General features: G+C 32.8%; 1 protein-coding gene across 1 annotated transcript in view; it reads right to left on the bottom strand.

The window, feature by feature from the left end:
* The window catches only part of LOC126878603 (metabotropic glutamate receptor-like), a 360918-nt gene extending 336168 nt beyond the window's left edge, over window positions 1-24750 (bottom strand). Inside the window, exon 1 of the mRNA XM_050641413.1 lies at window positions 24632-24750. Within this exon, the coding sequence (XP_050497370.1) occupies window positions 24632-24750 (119 nt within the window). The remainder of the gene's footprint in view (window positions 1-24631) is intronic.
* Between the last annotated feature and the right edge of the window lie 868 nt (window positions 24751-25618).

Below are 25618 nucleotides of genomic sequence, written 5' to 3'. Positions count from 1 at the left end.
GTTAAACTGGAGTTGAACTCGATATGAGAAATTGGCCCTTAGTGTTGCATTAATATTGACGACCAAAATGGGTAAACGACAAAATATAATGGTATGATATGATGTATGTTGTCTTAGTGTTGCATTATAGAATTTGGGCTAAAAGGAATTAAGCTTCACAAGGATATTATGTAACATTATGAAAAAAGTATTTCACTTTTTATTTATCTTAGTGTTACACTCAACATAAGGGTTTATTTCGAATCATTTGACATGGATATCAGAAAAGTAATTTTTTTTTACATATCCTACTGTTGCTTTGAGGCGACTATATGTACCTTGATCTCCTTTTTTGTCCAACAAGGCGTTTTATGAATACGGTATGTACGGGCTAGTGTTCAGATTAATACATAAATGGAATATTATTATTATTCTATAACTAGCAACAAAATACTGTTACTTAATGAGATAGTTACTTATAAGGTATTTATTTATTTAGGCCTTAATCATCTATTCGTATAATATTAGGCCAGGGTAATAAGACAAAATATACCCTATTAAAACTTCAGCAGCCAGGGTACTGAAGCGTTTTTTCGACAGGTTTCGACAACCTATAAGAACAAATTGTAACTATTTTCTGCGTAGGATCTGGCGACCATTTTTATTTATAAACAATTTAGTGTCAAAAAACGGGCTTTTTCCCTTTTTTTCAAATTAATGAAAAACAGTAAGACCTATGGTTTTCTTAGTACAAACATCTTCGATATAATGGAAAAAGCTTTAAAATGGCGTATCACAAAGTTTAATATACTCATTTATTATTAATGTAATTGCGAAAAAAGGGCGAAATTTCAAAAAAATTAATTTCGCAATAACTGTTGTAAAAAGTAAGTGTACAGCTTTGAAAGTTTTGTCAAATAAGGGTTCTTAAGTTCTTAATATGGCACAAATTTCAAAGCGATACATTCAATTGTTTAAATTTTATTCAAATTGTTTATCCCAGAAAGCTTTTTTTTTGCAATAACATAATAAGTCAGAAAAAAATAATGTTAGAACCATTCTACGGGTGTCAAATGAAAAAGCATAAGATAATTTTTCAAATTGGTTTAAAAAAATGAATAAAAAACGCACTTATTGGTAATAAATAATTATGTAAAAGTATGGTAAATTTTCGATACAAACTATTTGAATAATTTTTTTCAAAAAAATCTATTTTATATCGTGTTTTAGGTGCACAAATACCAAGTAATGTTATGTATATAACCACCACAAGTACCCAAACTGAAGAGCCTCAACGTTGCGAAGTAAGTCCAGAGCTAAAGTCAAAAAACACAGAAGATAAATGTCAGTTTGTAATTATTAGTAACTTAACCCCAATATACACCCCTATACAAGTGGTACACTACATTAAAGAGAAGCTAGGTATCAAAGAATATATTAGATGTTACGCCCTCGTTAAAGATGCCGACACATCAACTGGTTCTTCATTTAAAATAGGCATAAAATCTAGATCATCGATTAACTTATTATTTAATAAGGAAATTTGGCCACCTGGTGTAATCATTAAATGGTCCATTGAATCTTCATATTCCGAACCATCCCAGTCACATAAGAATCAGAAGAATATCAGAAGCCCTGTTATCCCGGAAAATCCAGTTACCAGTTTATGCAACAACAAAGATGAAGTACAGAACACAAATATATGTTCAGACAAGCAGGCCATCGAAATTTGTAAATCTAAGAATCCTTTCCATTCGCAAATTAATTTCGTTAAGAAAGATACTTTAGAACCATCTATAAATCTGGATCCTTTGACTCCACCAAGAGTTAGATTAACCAATAACTCTAATAGTCGGTATCTCCTAGCCAGATTAAGGGAACCGGATATCTTAAAAGCCATTAAACTTCATCTTGCTTATCTACACGACCAACCTGCTTCTGTATTTTACGATGGATCTACCAACACAAGCGTTAAACTGTTTTTGGCTTCCGAAGGGCTTCCTACCAACACGGAAGATCTACGAAAAATTCTTCTAGAATTTAACGAAGTCTATGAAATTGGTTCAGATGAGATGGAAGCTGATCTTGCTGCTTTTAGGTCCTTTCTCGCTTCTGAAAGAATTATCCATTTACAAAAATCAAGGGAATGTCGCCAACATTACTATTCCGCTGTGTCTCCTAAACGAAATTTTTAAACACGTCGTGTTCTGAGGGACTAGAATCCTCAAATTATTTTAGTGATAACAACTTTAGCATGGTTCTGATTAATATTCGTTCTATAAGATATAAAACTGATGAATTATTTCTATTTCTAGAGGAACTAGGGTTTCCTCCGATAGTTGCGGTTACTGAGCACTGGCTTGAAGTCAACGAGCCTTTTTTTGTAGAAAAATATTCCACTATTGCTAGGTACGATCGTCAAAGTTCTGCGCATGGAGGCACCCTGATTCTTTCTACAAATAATGATTTTTCTCTGGTAACAAAATATGATTTTCTATTAAGCGAAGCATTCTTTGAGTTTTCCTTAGTTTACAGTAAGAACTTTAATCTTTATATTATTTTCATTTAAAGATCACCTGACTCTTCCGTGGAACTATTTTTTCAGAACCTGCTTAATTTGTTAGATGACCTGTCTCATAAAAGCAGAAAAAATTGTATGCGGGGACTTTAACATTAATTATACTGCTGCTTGTGCTACACAAATATCCCTGGTCAACATATTTGAATCGTATGGTCTAACAATGCACATTGATTCTCCTACAAGGATTACAAAAACTTCATCTACCATAATTGATTATATTGTCTCAGATTTCTCACCCCGTGATGTCTGCGCTACAACTGTTAATGCGGGACTATCTGATCATGAAGCGGTTTATACGAAGTTTAACATCTTTAGAAAGCTCGACGTTTAGGCAGGATTTTTTCCGCTCGGAATTTTCGTAAATTCCAAAATTTATTCTTAACCTCTGAGTGGCCCTTTCCTTCTATGAACGTCGATAATAATTTCAGTGACTTTTTGAATAAGCTTGTCTGTATCTTCAATAAAGCATTTCCTTTAATCACAATTAAGCCAAAACATCACAAACCCTGGACTACCAAAGATGTCCGCATATCAGCCAAAAATATGCGTTCACTACTGTACATCAAGAAATTTAATACCAACGTCTCTGTTACTGAATATATCACCAAGTACAGGGCAATATATTTAAAACTTATAAAATCAGCTAAAAAATTGTACTATCAAAATCGTCTGAGAAGCTCTAAAAGTGTTGCAAAAGAAACTTGGTCCATAATAAACGATCTTCGTAATAAATCTCACACAGCTCAAACATTTTCCCTTCCAGACCCAGAAAATCTAAATGAATACTTTGTTAATGTGAGTAAAAATATAACATCAACTATTGTGTCACAAGAAGATCCCATTTGCTATCTCCCTAATTCAGGAAATGTCTCGAATTCATTCTTTATTAGACCGGTTGATAAATCTGGACTGATTCAGACAATCAATAATATCAAAAGCAAATCTTCTTACAGTACCGATGGACTATCCATAAAAATTTTCTCAAATCTCCCAGACAGTGTGTTGGGAGTCCTTATCTCTCTAATTAATGATTCTTTTGAGAAAGGTAAATTTCCAGAGTGCCTAAAGATGGCCATCATTATTCCTCTTCATAAAGGTGGTGAAAAATCAAATGCCTGCAATTATAGACCTATTGCATTACTACCGGTACTCTCCAAAATTATTGAGAGACTCATAAAAGCCCGACTTATGTCCTTTCTCGTTGATAACAATATTTTATCACAAAATCAGTTCGGCTTTTTAAATAATAAATGTACCACAGATGCCATGTTTTCTGTACTACATGAGGTTTATCAAGCATTAAACAATAATCTGCACACTGCCACTGTTTCTGTGATTATGCCACAGCTTTTGATTGTGTGAATCACGACATTTTGATAAAAAAACTTGATTTCTACGGAATTCGAGGTATTTCTTCGAACTGGTTTCAATCTTACTTGGATAATAGGAAACAACTGGTTAGAGCAAATGATACAGACTCTAGTCTCAAAAATGTTGTATGTGGGGTACCACAAGGTTCAGTATTGGGTCCTCTACTTTTCCTTATCTTTATTAATAACATCACTAGCTTAAAAATCGATGGAAAATTTTTCTTTTTCAGTATCACTTGGAGCAACTCAAATGTCGCAACTCTTCATGCTACTATAACTTCTGATCTACTTACAATAAAATCTTGGTCCGATTCAAATTTACTCTCTTTTAACGTAGAAAAAACAATAGCATTGTCCTATAAAGGAGCTCTTCAACCCTTACCTCTTCATAACCGCCAGATCAGTATCGTTGATTCTGTAAAATTTCTTGGTATTTTTTTAGATAGCAATCTGAAATGGTCCCTTCATATTGATGTGTTAAACAAGAAACTATCCTCAGTTTGCTTTGCAATAAGATCTGTTTCGAAGGATGTGAATTTAGCCTCTTCCAAAATAACATATTTTTCTTTGTTCGAGTCACATCTTCGATATGGTCTCTCCCTTTTTGGGGTTCTGGTACGGCTGCCCAATCTGATGTTATTTTTAAATTACAAAAAAGAGCAATAAGATATCTGTTTGGCCTCAGAAGAACAACACATTGCAGAAGCTACTTCAAAGATCACAGGATTCTAACACTACCTTCTTTATATATTTTAGAAACTGTTTGCTTAATTCGTAAACATCTACATGTCTTTCCAGCAAGACCTAGACATGACTATTCCACCAGAAATTCTACCTTTGACATCTATTCACCGATCCCGTCCAGTGAGTTAGTAAAGAAATCTATATTATATTCTGCAAAAAAACTTTACAACCATCTCCCTCTACAACTTAAATCTGCAACATCTTTCCCCAAGTTCCGTAAAATGACTAAAGCCTCTTTATCTGAAAGACCATATTATTCAACAGCAGAGTTTCTTAACCAATAACTAAGAAAGTACAGTATTCTTATTTATAAGTATAATTCTAATCTATATTTGAGTGTCATGTGCAGCAGCTTAACTTAACTTATTAAATTTCTTAAGGTAGATTATGCAATTTGCAATTTTTTTTTTAATTTTGCAATAGATTGTTACTGTTTTTTTGTTTCTCTTCATTATTTTTATTTATATAGACGATTTATATCATTTTAGTAAATTGTATTTGTTATTTGTTATTGTTCTTATTTATGATTCTTGTAAGCTTTGTCTATAAAATTGTTAAATTTTTCATGACAATAAAGCATGTTTCTATTCTATATGATAATTGATCAAAAATTTTAATAAATAAATATATATAATTTATTATATAAAAAAATTAAAAGTTTATAAGGAAAAATTTATCATACTTTTACATAATTATTTATTACTAATAAATGCATTTTTATTCACTTTTTTTAAACCAATTTGAAAATTTAGCTCATGCTTTTTGATTTGACACCTGTGGAATGGTGATAACATTCTTTTTTTCTGACTTATGTTATTGCAAAAAAGCTGTCTGGGATAAACAATTTGAATAAAATTTAAACAATTCAATGAATCATTTTGAAATTTTTGTCATATATTAAGCACCAAAGAACCCTCATTTAACAAAAATTATAAAGCTGTACACTTATTTTTACAATAGTTATTGCGAAATTAATGTTTTTGAAATTTAGACTTTTTTTCGTATTTATAGGTACTAACAATAAATGAGTATATTAAACTTTTTGAGAAGCCATTTTAAAGCTGTTTTTTAAAGCCATTTTAAAGTCTTACTGTTTTTCATTAATTTGAAAAACAAAGGAAAAAAGGCCGTTTTTTGACACTAAATTGTTTAAAAATAAAAACGGCCGCCAGATCCTACGCAGGAAATAGTTACAATTTGTTTTTATGGATATTACCTGTCGAAAAAATGCTTCAGTACCTGGCTGTTGGTCATGGAAAAAACCATATTACCCTGGACTATATCCAGCACTTTATTTTATACCTTCATGGCAACATCAACATATTTAATGTATTCATGTATAAAAATAACCTAAAATTTTCCCTCACAGCCATCTTATCCATTTAATATAATGCATTTTTAAAGAAAATTCCACTCTTGCAGTGTGAAGCGAAAACTGTAAAGTTTACGTTATTTTTAGCATCCACTGTAATATTCGTACCTATTCTTCGGCACGCAGATATAATATTATAATAGCTCAGTTCTGTTAAAGGTTTTTGGTTTGAGAAGGTGAATAATAAATGAAAGTAAATATTTTAGATTAGATTTACAGCTTTATTTATTTATGGAAAAGAGGAGAATTGAATATTATGTTTCTTTTCAAAAATACTCACACAATCTGCAAAATAAACTCCGACAACGTCATGAGTTTTAAATCTGAAAGTTTGACTTAAGCCTGATTTATCTTAGGACGGGACGTGGACGGGACGTGCACGGGATGTGGACGGCACGGTTGTCTTACGGGGCACGTTGAACAATCGTGTGATAATATGAAAAGTGTAACATTATAAACGTCACATCTTTGTTATTTTATTTTTAAATAATTATTTTATTTTGTTTTATGTAATAATTCATTAATAATAATCTTCTTCTATTTGTTTTTACTCGTTTTCCCTTAAAAATTAGTTAGCGCCCTGTTATAGGCAATTCGCTTTGCATTCTAAGATCTCATTTTATCAAAGATATTATGTATTTTTTATATTGTATGTTTTATACTTCGCGCTGTCATTTCGATGACAGGACAGTGATAACCCTCATATTTCGGCCACAACCTTAATGGAAGTGGAAGACTGATTTTCCCTTTAAAAGGATATGTTTAGGCTCGATTATAAAAATTTTTATTCCAAACAGACGATCTCCTGGGATGAGTATACTATTTTACTGTTAGCCTGCATTCATAGTTTTTTAACCATTCTTTTATATCTAACCTTCATCTCCAACAGCACATGTTCTCGATATTTTACATTTTCAATACATATATTCTTTTACTTAAAAATATGCACGTGGTAATCATAAATAATTTAACTACGAATTATTACTATTAATTTTATTTGAATCCTTGCCATCTGCTACTCTTTCTGATTATTTGGCAAGAAAAGCTTTTGAATACTTCTTGGTGTCTGATATGGGTGTCTGATATATAGTGATGACCACGCTAATAACCGGAAAAATAACGGAAAATATGGAAAACATATTAAGTTTTGAGATAAAAGAAATGAAACTAGTGGAGGTGGGAGATTTAGCGGTAAAGACCTATAAACTTACATTATATTTATTGTTTCCCAACTTTAGGCGTATCAGAGGCGTACGTGAACTAAAAGTGTCACTGTCAAATACATGTTTGTTGCCAAAGTCGTCCGATACATCTAAAGGTGAAAAATTTTAAGTAGAATGTAAATTTATAGGTTTTTATTGCTAAATCTCCCACCTCCACTAGTTTCATTTCTTTTTATCTCACAACTTAATGTGTTTTCCATCTTTTGCGTTATTTTGCTATTTATTACCGCGCTCATCACTGTATATAAATTTTTAGCGTTCATATTTTTTATTAAGACAATGCGTACTCACAACATGAGAGACTGAGCTAAAACAGCTAAACGATAACTATCACAGTTGATTGAAATATTATTTTAAAATAGTGTTTTAATTCTCCGTTGTAGTTTATCTCAATTTATCAGTTTAATGGCATTGACTAGTTTATAGTATAACGGAACGTGGCGACAACGGGGATGTGAGCCATCTATTGTTCTATTGGTAGGGGAGCAAAGTATGCTAAATGTGCAGTCACTCGAGCGTTATGGGGACCTATTGGGTTGTGAAAAGTAGGTCCTAAAACCAAAAAAAGTTTAGTAAAGTTTTCCATTTTAGTGGGCGCTTGCCATTTTTTAATGCAATTTTCAATTTCCAACAATCGTTTTTTCCGATTAAAACGCCATCTATCCATAATTCGAAAAAATGTTTCGAATAAAAGTTACTTATTTTTACGTAAGGAATCCAAATCTAAAATAAAAAATAAGAGCTCCTATTTAAGATTTTAAAGTAACCCCCCACCCCACCTCTGTGGGGGGTCGTGTTTGATATCATTCGATATATTTTTAAAAAATATTGAATAAGTGTATTTTACAGTTTTTCGATCTGATGTTCATTTCGCGAAATATCGCAGGATTCGTATTTAAAATAATAAATTTGCCCCCCACCCCTCTCCGTGGGAAGTCATGTTTGGTATCATTCGATAGATTTTTAAAAAATATTGAGCACATATTTTTTAGTTTTTCGATCAGTCATTCGCTTCGCGAAATATTCGCTTTTTTCTTGTGAAATTTTGGGACTCACCCATTTCCTTACGACCGGCTCAAATCGTCAGATTTTTTAAATATACACTCTTTTGCATATACTTAACTTACCTTATCTTAATCTGACAATTTCGAGTTTTTTTAAGGATATATTTTTATTTTCGGGCCCCCCTTAACGAACTCCCCTGTATTAAGAGCCAATATATGGTAGAGGTACATCTGCAGAGTACCAGGTTTCTCCCCATATGATAATCTGACGCGCTCGAGTAACTGCAAAAATCCCCGCTTGGGCTCCCCTACCATATGGCACGAGCCGTCCACGTCCCGTCATAAGATAAATTAGCCTTTGGTCCACGGATCGTGTCGTATAGATCGTGTTCTAAGATAAATCTGGATTTAGAATTTATGTGTCATTTGTTTTTTAATACTATATATTGGCCACCTTCTTTATATATTATAGTTCTGCTGACAGTTGATCTATTTCGGATAATTTGTTTCTGGTTAGTTTTTTAACCGAGAATTTCATCGTAAGTATTATTCTACGTTCCCCTTACCTCTAGTTTGTTCTTTAAAATTTAGTTATTTAAATTGTTTATAAGCCAAAATAACTCTACTTTAGTAAAATGTTTTCGGAATCATAAAATTGACTTTTTAATGACTTTTTTTAAATATATTGAAAATATAACTATTCTCCTTTCAACTACATGTAGTTTCCACAGGATTGCTATATCATTATTACTTTCTGAACAATAACGTTGCAAAAAAAAGCTCTTTGGGATAAACAAATTAAATAAAATTTAAACTAACTGAGAATCGTTTTAAAATTTTTTGTGCATTAAAAGGACTGTTTGACTCAACTTTTCGTCCAATATGAAGGTCTTAAGAGCATTTCCGCAAAAGTTATAGCAATTTTTTTATTTTTGAAATTTTATTCTTATTTTGCAATTTCCGAAGCAACAAATGATCGGACCAAAATTCAAAAACCGCCATTTTAAAGCTTTGCTCGTCTACTAAAAGAAGAATACTATAAATAAGATATTTAGTTCCCCTATTTTTAGCTGTAGCGATTTAAACGAAAAAACTGCCATTTTTGACACTTATTTGTTAATAATTAAAATTCTCGTCCGAACTGTGACGGGAATTTTTGTATTTATAATGTATTAGGTATATAGTACCCAAAAAACCCATTTGCAACCTGACTCCTCAAGTGTCCCGAACATGGTATATTTTTGCCTTATTTCCCTGGCGTACTCTTACACACTTTGATATACTATTTTGTTTATTCATCTTTTTATTCATTCAAGTGTGTACAAATTTTATCAGTATTTCAACTATTTGTAAAAAGTCTACTGCGTAATTTATAGCTAGACTTAGGCAAATAAAAGGTATGAAATATGCTCATAAATATGCAGTATTTTACCCAAAAATATGCATGCTTATCTAGAAAATATGCATCTAATAAAAAAAATATTTGCAATTTTTTTTTTCTAATAATTCCGCTTCCTTAAAAGATAAATTTTTTTGTGACATAATCTTTTTATATTTACCTGCTGCAAATATTTGGGACAATTTTTGGAAATAGACTGATGTCCATTTGTTTCACAATGTATGCAATATTCTTCTTTTGGGAATTCTTGACTGTCTGCATTTTCGTGAATTTGGCCACATCGTTTACATTTATTTGTGATACTTCTACAGTATTTTGCTGTATGTCCAAATCTTATACATTTGAAATACTGGACCACCGGATAAATATATGGTTCTACTACAAACCTGACCAAATTTATTTTTACATATTGTGGTAAATTATTACCTAAAAAGTCACGATAAGCATTTGTCTAGGTACATATTGTATCTCCTTATCTGTGTCTAGTATTTTCTTCGTCATTCTTTTTACCTGTACTACTTTTCCTTCACTCTCAATATTATCTAATATATATTTGTCAGTTAAAAACGTGTCAATTTCTCTGATTATACCATTCTTGTGGTTAAAAAACAAGCAGTATTTTACCCAAAAATATGCATGCTCATCTAGAAAATGTGCATCTAATAAAAAAAATATTTGAAATTTTTTTATTTACAAAAATATTTACAATATCTTCACATATACCTACGTATTTTACAAACTAAGCTTATGTAATTAAGTATTTAAGTATTTTAACAAAACTTCTTCTTCTTCTTCGGGTGCAAATCCACTAATAGATATCAGGGATCACATTTTCCATTAACTCTATGTTTCTTGCAATGTATATCAGAGATTGTATGTCGTTAATCCCTGTCCATTGCCTTATGTTTCGGAGCCAGGACATTTTCTTGCGTCCTATTCCTCTTATGCCTTCAATTTTACCCTCGATTATAAGTTAAAGGAACTGGTATTTTTCGTTTCGCATGACGTGACCCAAATATGCCGTTTTCCTTTTCTTGATAATTTCGAAAAGTTGGCGTTCTTGGTTGATTCTCTTAAGGACATCTACATTTGTCATTTTCGCCGTCCATGGTATCTTTAGGATTCAGCGATGAAGCCGCATTTCGAAGGCTTCTAATCTGTTTATATCCCTCGTTTTGAGTGTCCAGCGCTCTACGCCCTATAGCAGCATAGACCATACGTAGCACTTAGTAAAACTTAGTCTCAGTTGAAGATCGATCTCTGAACAGGTCAGTACTTTCCTGAATTTTACGAAAGCTTGTCGAGCATACTCAATACGACATTTTACTTCCCTGTCCGATGCCCAGTCTACAAAAAGCCACGTTTCCAGGTGTTTAAATTTGTTCACTCTTTCAATGAACTTGGTATTAAGTGTTATGGTGGAGTTTTCAAGTACATCCAAGTTTCTAGAGATGATCATAAATTTGGTCTTTTTGGTATTAATCTCTAATCACTAGAGAGCGGAATATATGCAAAGTGCATATAGATGCATATACAGTCCAACCCGCTTATTGGAATAGCCTTCGTGCCAAGCAAAAATATTCCTAAAACCGGGATATTCCAATAACCGATCATTGGTGGCTACTAGAAAGGTTTCGGTCCTCAAATTTCTATTCCTTAAACCGGGATATTCTTTTAACAGGTATTCTAATAAGCGGGTTCAACTGTATTGCATATTTTCAGACAACAAACACAACATTGCATATTTAAGCTAAACACGATTTATTTTGCATATTTTAAAAATAAATTATATAAAAGTTTAAAATTTTCCTCTCTTAGTTGGAATTTTATAACTTCGATATGAACGAGCTCGTTATTTATCTATCTATCGCTCATCTGGACTTTCCCATTACTACCTGAATTTAACAATTATGGGTGTTCCCAGAAAAATATTATTTTATTAGCGTAGCAAGTCATAGGTACCTACCTGCTTTTAAGGGTCTAATAATTATTTGTCAGTTTCCGGCCAACATTTGTTTAAAGTAAACGTTGTGTCGTATTTAGTGTTTTTGAAGTGACTGGTATATATTAAATTTAAATATGTCTACCATTCAAAAAAGTGCTTAGATAAAGTGTTTTCCCGAGATAAAGCTAAGTGGAGACAAAGTATTTTGCAAGGCCTGTTCCAAAATCGTAAGTTACATTCATTTTCACATTTCATTTTTTAAATGAGGAACTGACAAACAAAAGCATCATGTCCCACACAAGAAATTTTTCTGGAAAGAGTGTTTTTATTCGACAAATTCGCTTTTACTTCTATAAAGACGGACATAGAAAGAAGCATCAAAATACAAAAATCCATCAAATTGTAGACAATTCCGCTTTTGTTCTTCAGCTTAAGTAACGTACTTTGTTCTTTAAGTAACGTACAAATTGCTAAAGAACTTATGTTCATAAAAGTTAATTTTAGTTTTTTACCAGATCTAATAAAGTTATTAGAACAAAGGAATTTACAATTAAGTGATTCGGTTAATCTTGTTAACACTTTTTCTGCTCATTGTCAAAAAATTCCCGGAAATACAGAGATTACAATTAGAAATAAATTAAAAAATGTTTTAGAAGAAAATGAGGGCTTCGATTGTTTAAAGAAAGTTGTACGTATTTTTGAAGCCAACTTTTCTGAGGATCTTACGACTTAATATATTGTTTTATTTGTGAGTATTTTTAATATGCATTTGCATATTTAGACAAATTTAGAAAAAATACCTGCATATTTGTAGTAAAAGTAATGCATATATATGCGCATATTTTGGTAATGTTGTGTTGCATATATTCCGCTCTCTACTAATCACATTCGCTTACTATATTCTCCGATTATAGTGACAAGTTGTTGAAGATCGACTATTTTGTCACAAATTAAGACACTATTTAATTCCCATCTTTGCATCTTCCAAAGACTCTTGATATATGGCTTCCGAATAAACGTTAAATAAAAGAGGGGAAAGCACACATCCCTTTTAACAAATAAATGATATTACATATTTCGAATTGTGGTAACAATTGGCCCATCAAGATTCACGGTTATATGTTAATGGTCATATAATTCAAAGAGTACCCAGTTTTAAATATCTTGGTTGCCATATTACTGAACAACTAGATCCAGATAAAGAGATAAAATGTAGAACCGAGATAGCCCGCACGACATTTTTAAAAATGGGGTCATTCTTCTGTAATGATACCTTGCAATTTCAACTTCGAAAGCGCATGATTAAATGCTACATTTGGTCAGTCCTTTTGTATGGTGTCGAAGCATGGACATTAAAAATATCCACCATTAACATTTGGAGGCCTTTGAAATGTGGCTGCAGAGACGTATACTGATAATACCATGGACGGCTATGCTGACAAATGTGGCAGTCCTTAAGAGAGCAAATGCTACCAGCGAGCTGCTTGATAACATCAAATATAGAAAGATGGCCTATTTTGGACACGTAGTAAGGGGAGACCGGTATATTATTCTTCAACTTATTATGATGGGTAAAATCGAAGGACGCAGAGGAATTGCTAGAAAGCAGGCCTCTTGGTTGAAGAATATCCGGGAGTGGACAGGAATAAGGAAAGCAGAACACCTATTTAGAATAGCTCGAGACAGAGATAGTTTCGCCATGTTAATCGCCAACGTCAAGAGGACTTGATAGGGCACGTTAAGAAGAAGAAGGTAACAATAAATTATCAAATGCTGTTCAAAATTTTCTAACAAAAACGTATGGCTTCTATCTGAGTACATAGAAAAACTTCCCTCAACATCAACTGATGTAACTGGGGAATTCTTCAAATTTACGATAATACCCTAATAACACAAAACATTCCAGAAATGTTCCTAGAAGGTACACACAGGACATTGAAAACATTCCTGGAATGTCCCTAAAAGCACACGAACGTCCCTGGAAACTTCCAGGAAAGTGCTGTGTCAGCATTTTAAACATTCCTTGAATGTCTTGTTGGAACATTCCATGAATGTCTACGAATGTTCTTTGAACATTCACAGTATATTTTTTAGACTGAATGTCTTGTTGAAACATTCCATGAATGTCTTGTTGAAACATTCCATGAATGTCTTGAAACATTCCATGAATGTCTACGAATGTTCTTAGGACATTCAAAGTATATTTTTTAGACATTCTCTGAAATATATCGTCAGTGATGTGACAATACCTCCTATATGTTTTTTCATGAGTTTCGCAGGAGAGGAAAAACTTTTTTTAAGGTCACCTCCTGTTTTCATACGTAAGTTTTGAATTGTTTTGTAGTAAATAGATAGTTGAATTTACTACAAAACAAGTCAAAAAATATATGAAAACAGGAGGTGGCCCAAACAAGTTTTTCATCTCCCACAAAATTCATGAAAAAGCAGATAGGAGGTATTGTCACTTCACCGACAATATACCAGAAGTATATGTGGCCGTACCAAATAATAAATCCTTGATAAATATAAACATTTTTATTGCACAAAATCTTGTCATATATTTTTTTCCATAATCATTACTACGATGACGATTCATTGTATTGAATTGTACATTACAATTACAATCTGGTCATAACTCTGACCAATGAGCAATTTTAATTTAACCTAAATTACTACTGTTCCTTAAAATGAAGATGAAGAGCTTACTCCATAGCGTCTCTTATCTAATCTAACAGGCACACAAGCACTATGCCTGCTTTTCTAACCGCACTATTCTAACATACACAGGCACACAAGCATTATGCTCTGCTTTTCACTATCACATATCACTCAAACTAGTTCAACAGGCTTTGCCCTCTTCAATCTTCTAGTTTGCCCAGTAGTATCGAGGAGCTGGATTTCCTCAATATTCTTGTAGGTACTTACGAAGTTGTTGCTTGTGACTTCCAACTTTAAAACAAATCCAGCTGTAAAATATTTATGTGCCTGAAGGCTTTTGTATGCTTTCATCTGCTGCTTAGAATAGTAACTGTGAGACTCCACCAGATATAATCAACTATTTATAATGGATAAATATCTATAATAGTAATTTGGTGGAATGCACTTTATGGTAAAATCCAATTCTGACTGAATTGTATATGGATCTAAATCCCCAATTATTTTCAGCTTCAATAAATATCTAAAACAATAAAAGAAATAATGTTATTGCTTGCAAAATTCATCAATATTGATAAACATCAGAGAAAAATGAACAGTAAATAAAAATTGTTTCCCCTACCTTTCTCCAAACATCTGGAGTTTCCAATAATAATTTCCTTAAATAATCACTTGGCAGTGTGATAAAGTTTATAAAGTTCACAAAATACAGCAAACGAAATCCAAATGAATCCAAAATAGACAAAATACGACGACAAACAATGAAATGAAATGATATTACAAACATAACCTCTGTAACCTGTAACTTTTTGTTGTATGCCAACCAGAAGTCACGTGGTTTGGATTGCCTAAATACATAATATACACGCGCGGCAAATTTGAAAATGAGTGCAAATTGAATAGTAAGTGGCCTCTCTTAAAATATAGTACATTGGTAGTATGTTCATAGAATGTTTTGTGGTAACATTCCACGAATAACTTAATCAGATGTTCACCGAATGTTCCTTGAATATCCAGGACATTCAAACATTAATAGAACTTTGATAGCACATTCCTGGAATGTTTTGTGTTGTTAGAGTAGTTGGTTCTAAATTAAGTGGTTCGGAAAATGTCCCAGCTATAGTTCATTTGCTTTCATGATGAGTTGATTTCAGTTCATGACGCCATGATTCGTGTGTTTTTCGTGTCGTCGCAGCTTGTAATTGGTTTGAAACTAATTTATAATATAGAATAAATTGATGTCTAACCAACGACAAGCTGCGACGACACGAAAAACCCACGAATCAGATATGGGAACATCGGAACTACTCGTAGAAAAGGGGGAGGGGGCCATAAGTTCACATCCGACGTCGTTTGATATATTTAAATTTTTAGCTGTCTAAATATAATTTTTTACTAGCTTCTACCAAAGGGCAACATTATTAATAGGTAATGATATAAAAATATAAAACTTCAATACAGTGGAACCTCGATAACTCGGATTAATTGGGACCGCAGCCGATCCGGGTTATCGAAAATCCGGGTTAGCCGGAGAATATGGTAAAAATTAATAAAATACGTCAAAAATGAATAACCATTTTTAATTTCGTTGCAAAACGAAAATACAGCCGCGACATATTCTAGTCCAATCAGAGAGTGCAGCAAGCACCTCTACCGGTTTCGAAACTTATTAGTCTCTCATCAGGAGGCACATATGCTGCACTCTCTGATCTAACCAAAACAAACCCCAAAAGCAGCATATGTCCTCCTGATGAGAGACTGATAAGTTTCGAAACGGGTAGAGGTGCTTACTGCACTCTCTGATTGGACTAGAATATGTCGCGGCTGTATTTTCGTTTTGCAGAGATTACGGTGGGCAGGGCACGTGGTCCGCATGCATGAGAATAGAATCCCCAGAAAATTGCTGAATGCAAGAATGCAGGGAAGAAGACCTGTTGGAAGACCTAAAAAGAGATGGGAAGACGAAGTCGATGAGGATGCCAGGAACTTTCTGGGAACGCGTTCATGGAAAAGAACAGCGGTAAATCGAAATGATTGGAGAAGCTTATTGAAGGAGGCCAAGGCTCGATTTGGGCTGTAGTGCCATTGGATGGATGGATGGTATTTTCGTTTTGCAACGAAATTAAAAATGGTTATTCATTTTTGATTTATATTTTTACTCTGATTGGAGTAGGAAGGGAACCATTCTCGTTGGAACTTTACGACGCTGAGCAGATGGGACGTGAATTATAAATTGTAAAATTCCCTCGTCTTCCTTGTCTCAGCATCCGTATGGCTTGCAAATTGTAGAAGCCTCGAAGGTGTAACCAGAGAAGGTTTCCATTGTTTTCAGTCTGGTGGGATGTAGAGTAACATTATGTTGTTTTATATTCCATCAGAGTGAAAACTTAGTCTTTTTTTAATAAAATACGGTATACTTACAGACGAAATCCGTTATAATTGAAATAACATGAAATATTTATAATATATGCACAGTACCTGATATCTAAATTACTAAAAACACGCAAACGCAAACGGAAGCGAACAATACAAGACTCTGTACTCACACAATACAGTCACAATCGGAACGATTTTATGTTATTTAAGAACAGTGCAAACTGGGACCATTGTTTAAAAAAGAATTTTTAAATAGTCTTTTAGTCTTTTTTAAACCATGCTAATTGAAATAAATAAAGGAATACTACAGGTGCCTGTTGTTTCCGATAATCCAAGCCAATGAACGTGGCTCTGCCGCCGTGTGCCATGAGTCATTTTTACTATCGTATAGTTCCAATTACACAAATACACATTATCTCTCAAATATTATATTACATACATTTTTATTGTTGAAATGTTGGTCTGATGAAAATCGATCCGGTTTAGCTGGACTTCCGGGTTATCGGGGGCCGATTTATCGGTGTTCCACTGTACTACTTATTTGATATTATATTATAAAACATGCTAATATAAATGAATTTGAAAATAAATGAAAACAAAAGGTTCACGAATATAAATACATATACATCATCATCATCATCACGTAGCGCTACAACCCTGGGTGGGTCCTGGCTGACTGTACAACTTTCTTCCAATTTCTTCGGTCTTCCATCAACCTAGGGTCAAATGGGATGTTCATTTTTCGGAGATCTGCTTGGATGTTATCTCTCCATCGCATTCTGGGACGTCCGAGTGGTTTTTTGCCTGTAGGAATCTCCTCCCATACCAGTATTACAAGTCTCTCGTTATGAAGTCTGTGCACGTGGCCTGCCCATCTTAGTCGCTGTGATTTAATTTCTTGGACAATATCGGTGTCATTGTAGAGTTCTTTTAATTCGAAGTTGGTTCTGATCCTATTCTGATTTGTGTTAATGTCGTGGTGAAGTCCCAAAATTTTTCTAAATATTTTTCGTTCAAAACGTTTGAGCTTTTCTTCGTTTGATTTGGTCAGGGTCCACGTTTCGCCACCATATGTTAGTACAGTGGAACCTCGATAACTCGGATTAATCGGGACCGCGGCCGATCCGGGTTATCGAAAATCCGGGTTAGCCGGAGAGCATTGTAAAAATTAATAAAATACGGTATACTTATAGATAAAGTCCGTTATAATTAAAATAACATGAAATATATATGCACAGTACACATCTAAATTACCTATTATAGTTGTATATTGTATAGAGTATAGTATAGACATAGACTATAGACAGTATAGATAGAGTATTGTTCATTTCTAGGTAAAAAAAACTCAGTCAGTTTCGGTTGTGTCAATTTCGTCTGCCATCGGAACGATGTTATGTTATTTAAGAACAGTGGCTCTTTCATTGTTTAAAGTTTAAAAGACCATTGTTCTAAAAATAATTTTTTAAAAGACAGTTGAAAATAAATAAAGGAATAAAAGGTGCCTGTTGTTTGCGATAGCCCGATAATGGATAATGAACGTCGCTCTGTCGCCGCTGCCGCCATGTGCCATGAGTCATGTTTACCGTATAGTTCAAATTACACAAATACCCATTATCTCTCAAATATTATATTATGGTCGAAGCCAAGTTTTATCAATGAAACTCGATATTTTTAAGACATTCCAGAAGCGGCTACAGATAAAATGTTTTAACATAATACATACATTTTTATTGTTGAAATGTTTGTCTGATGAAAATCGGTCCGGGTTAGCCGGACTTCCGGGTTATCGGGGGCCGACTTATCGAGGTTCCACTGTACATGTCTGACGATGGATTTATAGATTTTGATCTTGGAACTTCCTGTAAGATTTTTTGATTTTATAAGCTGGATTATTGGATTCTGTCTTTTATTTCTTCAGTAACATCGTTGTCAGCTATGATCACGGCCCCCAGATACTTAAAACGTTGTACTCTTTCGAAATTGAAGGTGTTGACCGTCACATTTTGTCCTATCCTGTCTCTTCGTGTCGTTCTGTTTATACACATATATTTCCTCTTCTCTTCATTTATCCTCAGCCCTACTTCGCTTGTTGCTCCTTCTACCTTGTTGAAAATGGCTTTTGTGAATAGGATGGAGTCTCCAACGAGATTAATACATATACCCTATTTTAGATATAAAAATAATTATTCTATTAGATACTTTTCATTTCGTTTTTATCAGCTACAGCCTTAAATAATATTACTATTAGCACTTGTTCTTTGTGTTTAAACAAACACTTCTACACAGAACAACGTCTGGAAGCAATAAATATTAAACTGTTAGATCATTTGTTTCCTGAATACTGAATGTAAAACAATTTTTAAAGAACGAATACAAATAAAATATTGTGTTCTATCGTTGACTGAGGTTCTATTTAGTTAGTGCATTGTATTTACATATACTTAATAAAAGAAATATCATCGAAATCAAAACAAAATAAGTATCAGGATATGCAGTGCCGGATTTAGGGTATTTGCGGCCCTAGGCCAAATTACCCCGAGAGGCCCCGATAACTTCACGATTATGTAATTAAAGCATAAAGACTTGATAATAATAATAATAATTAAGACGTTTATTTTAATTTTACTTTTTAAAATTCGTAATACAAAGTATAACATAAATGAATAGAAATGCCTCTAATGTTCTATTTGGATACGGATCTCAATGGGTTAAAATTTATTTACTAATTAAATAATCTTGGTTTGCAAATTTGGCTAAAACCCCAAAACAGCTCTAAAAATTTCTATATTTATAGAAATTTCGAAAAAGAAAATTTATAGAAAGAATTCTATATTTCTAGAAGCTTTTGAGATGTTGGTTTTTCGAAGGATGCTGAAGATCTCTTGGACAGATCACGTGACCAACAATGAGGTGCTGAGAAGAATGGAGACTGAGAGAGAATTCCTAGATATTGTAAAAAACAAAAAAATGAGTTATCTAGGAAATAATTTACATAGGAGAAAGATACAACTTTTTACGACTCATAATGGAAGGGAATGTGGAAGGAAGAAGAGGTTCAGGAAGAAGAAAATGCTCCTGGCTAAAGAACGTGAGAGACTGGACAGGCATGGACACACATTTGATACTAAGAACCGCTCAAGACAGAGAACAATTTGCTGTAGTTATAGCCAACCTTCAGTAATGTAGAAGGCACCTTAAGAAGAAGATAGAAAATATTATTGTGTTTTCAATTTATCAATCAAAAGCAAAATGAAAATTAAATTAAATTTTTTTTAAATAATGCGGGCACATAAATTTGATACACCCTGTATATTGAGCTGTAAATATTTATTAGAATTTAGTTTGGATGTAAGTGGATTTCTCTTTTAATGAGCTTTCCGATGAACCATTAAAGACTTTTGTGAATAATTAAAGTGAAAAGGATGTATTTAGATTTAAAATGGAAATAGATTGTTTATTACGAGAACTATAGAATCCACAGGTAGATGTAATTATCACTTTCTAGAAAATGTGGTTTAAAAGAAAGTTTGGAATTCTAATATCTTTGTTTCAATCCGAGTAAATATTGTAGGGTTCTCCGAAAGTAATTAGGATGGTCGGAATAATTTTGAAAATGACTGTTTGTTTGTTGAATGGAAAAGTCGATGTTTCTGATTCTTGGCAAGTTGGAAGGGGAAAAGTGGTTTGAATGATTGAGAGAGTTTGAAAAAGAAATCAGTATGTTATTTGGCAGCGCTGAGGAGCGGTCGACGTTTTGGTGGATAAGTAGTTAGCAAGTACCAGTGGTTGTTTGATAGTGGAGAATAGTGTTGAAAAGTGGAACGAGAGACAGATCAAATTGAGACGAAATACCTCTTTGATTCTGTATTATTGTGAGAAGGAGAGCAGAGAATTTTTGGAGTTTTGTTTGAATCGAGTACGTGTCAAAAGAGGCCCGGCTTGTTGGAGAATTGGTGCTGGTATGCTGATAGTTTTGAAGCTGGAGAACGAAGAGGGCTTTGATGAGTAGCCTTTAACATAGTCAACGAGGGAGAGCTGTTTTGGGTCACGCGAAGACATCAGAGTGAGTGAAGCAAAAGGTCAGTCAATTTATGTGAAAGAGATTTTTATGTTCGGAAACTAAATTTTTGAGTAAAAAGCATATGAATTAAAATTCCAATATTTCAAAAAGTAAATAGTAAATACAGGTGATCTTGCGAATATATAAATTTGTTTTGTTTAGTTTGTTTTACCAAAGTCATCGGAAACAAACCGATAAATTGTTTTTTTTTTTTAACTAAAATAGATTTTTAGGTTTCACAGGTTTTTAGATTTGATAGATTTTTCGAGTATTGATTTGATAAATAAAAGACAATTCTGTATGTTTATTTTATATTTGGCTTTATTTCTTTTCCCTGTTTTACCCCGATTAGGATCAACTAAGAGATACTGAACCCACGAGAGAAGATAAGTATAACGTAAGAATATTTAGATATTTTTTTAAGATTATAAAAAGGCACCCTGAGATTTTTTTATTTATTGTTTTTTTATGTATGATTTGCGACAATTAAATAATTAATCAGATAAATAATAATTAATATAAAATTAATAAGAAGCAGATCATAACAATATATAATTCAAAATGTTAGCAAACAGCAGTTATTTGTAAAATTATTATTATTGCTAAAATGATTATATTATAAACAATTAGTCGTGTAGTTAATTGTTAAAATTAAATACCATTTGTTTCATTCGGAGGGAAAAGTACAGATGAAAACAAAAAACTAAAAAAATCCGAGTTTTAAAGACATTATAAGTAAAAGAACAAGCAAAATAATATGAACTGTACTAGTAAAAGGCTACGGTATTGAAAAATAAAAATATTTTATGCCTGGTTGCACCAACAAATCTTAAGCTCCAGATTAGCCCAGCTCAGCTTATAGATAGGGCCGATTTAAGTGTCACATATATTGCACCATAATTTTCAATTTTTATTAATGCAATCCACATGAAAATCCATTGTGGCAAGCTGAAGATTGATCTAAGACTCAATGGTGCACGCATATGTTTCGTTAATGCACGCCTTAAGCTTAAGATCTGTTGATGCAACCAGGCATAAGAATACAACAAATAAACTTCTAGATCGTTCAATTCATTATTCATTATTCTCTTATAATAAATATCATATCTAAACTCTAAAAACTCATTTTAATAGCTTTTTTGGCTGCAAAATCTTTGATTAAATTTTTAAAGTCTAAGGCTTGAAAAAGCTCAGCATTTGAAATAAAACTGGCCGAACTAGACAATCTAGAACCTCCGTCAGAAGTTGAGTTACTCAAGTAGATTTTGATTCTTTTCAACACGCTGAATAATCTTTCTCCAGATGCATTAGATGTCATCATGCATAGTAGAATGCGCAAAGCCGTGTCCGTATTCGGAAATAATGTGGTTAACTGTTTTTCATGAATGATTTTCAGATACTTCAAAAGTGTATTTCTCGGAAGCTTGGTAATCTTGTTGTCATGAGGTTCTCTTTCTTCATCAAATATACCTTCAACAAAGCTTTTGAACTGTACACACTCTTCTCCAAAGTCGCTATCTATGTCGATTCGATACTTTTTAGTCAAAATAGGAACGTTTACCCCGATTTCTTCATTGGAAATTGATGATAAGTTGTTTTAAATCCATATTCTTCATTAAGACTGAAATAAACTTCGGACCTTTCATTCAATTCTGAATAAAGCGTGTCAATTGCAACATTGAATCTTTAAGTTTTCTTTGCCATTAAATTGGGGTTCAGTGGATTTATCTTCTTTGTTTAGCCAGGGAGAGCTTTTCTTTCCGGGCGTCTTTTTATTTCAAGAATATAGGTTTCATTTTTAGACTACTCTTTTCCTCTTTTTTCATAGGAATCAAAGTTGTCTCTCAGGCTCAATGCATACTACTTTAGACATTTGTATGCTGCAAGTCACATTCAAGTCTGTAGCATGTTTTGCTACTCTTGTCAAAACGTTGTAAAATACCGTACCACGTGTTTAGTAGAATAGCCATTCTCTTATTTGAAAAATTGTTTACTGATTTCAGTTCAATTAGTAAAATTTTTTTACCAAAAAAGTATTTTTTTACAAAACGCTGCGGCCCCCTATTGCTTGCGGCCCTAGGCCGCGGCCTAGTCGGCCTAGTGGTAAACCCAGCACTGAGAGTATGATACAGTTATGAAAGCCTACGGAATCCTATAAAAGTGGTGTCTTTTGTCATAATAAAGCTAATTATTGTGCAGTGAAATTCGGAAATAGTTTGAGAATTAACTTTAAAAAATCCAGAAATAACACGAAATTTAAAAAAAAAATCACCAAAAGGGGGGTCATGAGTTGCAATTGCGACGTCGACATGGGGGAGGGTCTTCTGTAAATTATGCTTTACGATGGAAGGGGGGAGGGTATTAAAAAGTCCAAAAATTTTACGACGTAGTTTATGGATTTTCCCTATTCCAAGTATGTGACAAAAATATTGCGTTTACGCAACGTTAGCTAATGGGTTTTAATTATTTGAATTTATATTTAAATCTATATATCCTGCCTTAGAAAAACGGCAAAATTTATCAAAAGGTCTAAAACCGTTTCGGAAATAACACAGCAACTTAATGTGCTTTTCGCAAAGAAACACATCATTTCTATCAAAATGTAATCGCCAATCTAATTGGAAGTATACAACGAGCTTAAGTGGTGTAATTAAAGCCCGAGGAGGTAATACCTAAAATTAATCAGGATACTTACACCGTTTCAATGCTAATTACAAGGCATGGAAGGTTTCGTGTTACTATAATAGTGCTTTTATTACTTCTTTCTGTTTCAACGTATTTTAGAGTAATGTTTAATTTTATTTTATTTATAAACGGACTAGTTACAATTATTAATGTTAAACTATAAATTCATAACAGTATCTTATCTATTATGGTTACAATACAAAAGTTATCTGACTATAAAATCATTGAAATGTTGAATTGCTTAATAAAATAACCTAGTAATTACTCAAGCTAAGAGTACACAAACCTGATGCAGGAATGAGTCGAAGGTTGCAAAGAAATCTATGTTATCATATTGATTGTCTAGTCTGGCAGTTCTTGATATGTAGTTGTTAAATCCATAGTTAGTGCGATGTATAGGGTAAGCAAAACTATTATAGCTGTAGATCTGGTAGGTCTAGAAGGAACATGTATATTCATTTTATTGAGCAAAGAAGAAGCCGCAGCTCTACTATGCAGAATATTGTAAAAAGTAATAAGATCTCTCTTCTTATGACGTATAGAAATGGGTGGCATATTTAATATAGCAGGTAAATCTGCATAATTGTAGTTGTCCTAAATGTTTAATTTGAAAGCAATCTGTTTTAAATGATAAAATCGTTTACCTTGGACAGCAACTAAATTGTAATGCAGAAAGTCACGGCGAAATTAGATCTAGGATAGAGCAGGCTAGAGCCGCTTTTAGAAGGATGTCCAAGGTGTTATGTAACAGAGACCTAAAATTGGCATTAAGGATCCGCCTACTTCGCTGCTACGTGTTCTCGGTCTTACTTTATGGTGTCGAGTCCTGGACTGTGAATAAAATCGATCTAAATCGCCTTGACGCTTTCGAAATGTGGTGCTATAGAAGAATTTTAAAAGTTTCCTGCAGGGTTTCGTTTTAAACATTTTGTTTTAAACAACTGTTTTAAACATGTTTTAAACATTTGTTTATGTTTAAAATACTTAAATTAAACAAGCGGTTTTTTTTTCATTTTCTTTATTAAAATAATAAATATGAAAAAAATTCTCAAAAATCTTATAAGCACTTTTTAACACACATATAAAATATTATTTATTTATTAATAACCGGAACTTGACAAAAATTGGAAAACTTAAATCATTTTGAATAAAAGAGTTAATAAATTTCTCAAAACTGTTTCAGCTTCATAGTAATCTTGTAGCCAACTTAGCAGCTTTGACATTGCCTAGCCGATTACGTAGTTTGGAATGGTAAACCGAATGTGGAGGAGAAGAGTCTTTCTCTGTTGGCTGACGATGCATTAGCTATGTGGAGCTGTTGAGCAAGTTCCAATGCTGTAGTGTTTATATTTTTCATAGAACACTACCATGTCTATGGTATTACATTCTCAATTAAATGTTTAGAAAACATAGAAATGTGGTCTAAAGGGTACACATTTTGGTTGGTAATTAATAATAATTGGCAGTCCTTCTGAATTATAATTTATAATGGATGGATGATAAGTTTATTTCCACCAAAGCGCTTATCAAGCAAATTTTTTAAAAAATGAGCTGGGGTCAAAGCCTTTTCCATACGCTCCTTGAAGCTCCTTCGTATCACGTACCCAAAATTCGCCATTTGCATGTTCCAAAAAAACACTTGCAATGCGAATTAATAAATAGTAAATAGTCTGGGTGTTGCTCTGAAGCTATTTATTTGTGACATTTTTATAATTAACTATTCTAAATGGGAAATAAGCCACAATTTAAGTAAAAAAAATGATTTTAATAACGTTTCGCCTCCACATCGGACGTCGTTGTCAAAATACAAAATATTAATGTTAATAAAATTCTTTTTTTTTTTGTTAAATTGTAGCTTATCACCCATTTAGAATAATTAAATAGTGTGGGTTCCCCCAGGCAATAGCTCTTAATTACAATTAATTGGTTTTCGTATCTATTATGTTAAAGAAAAGATAAAATCAAGTTATTAATATTATGTTTAAGGAAATATGATTTAAACAATGCTTTTTCTAAGCTTTGCTTGTTTAAAACAAAATTTAAAATAAAAAAGCATGTTCTAAACAAAAAAAAAATGTTTAAAATAAAAACAAGAATGTGTGTGTACTTTGTACGCACGTAAGAAGTTATACTTCTACTACATATTATGTGATTTTTAAGACAATATCAAAAATTTAAAAAAATAAAAGAATAAAACGCACACAAACACATTGAAAAATGCCACA

Source organism: Diabrotica virgifera, chromosome 10, assembly GCF_917563875.1.
Source record: "Diabrotica virgifera virgifera chromosome 10, PGI_DIABVI_V3a".
Classification (NCBI taxonomy): Eukaryota; Metazoa; Arthropoda; class Insecta; order Coleoptera; family Chrysomelidae; genus Diabrotica; species Diabrotica virgifera.
The sequence above is the reverse complement of the archived record's forward strand: the minus strand, read 5'-3'. Positions and strand labels throughout refer to the sequence as shown.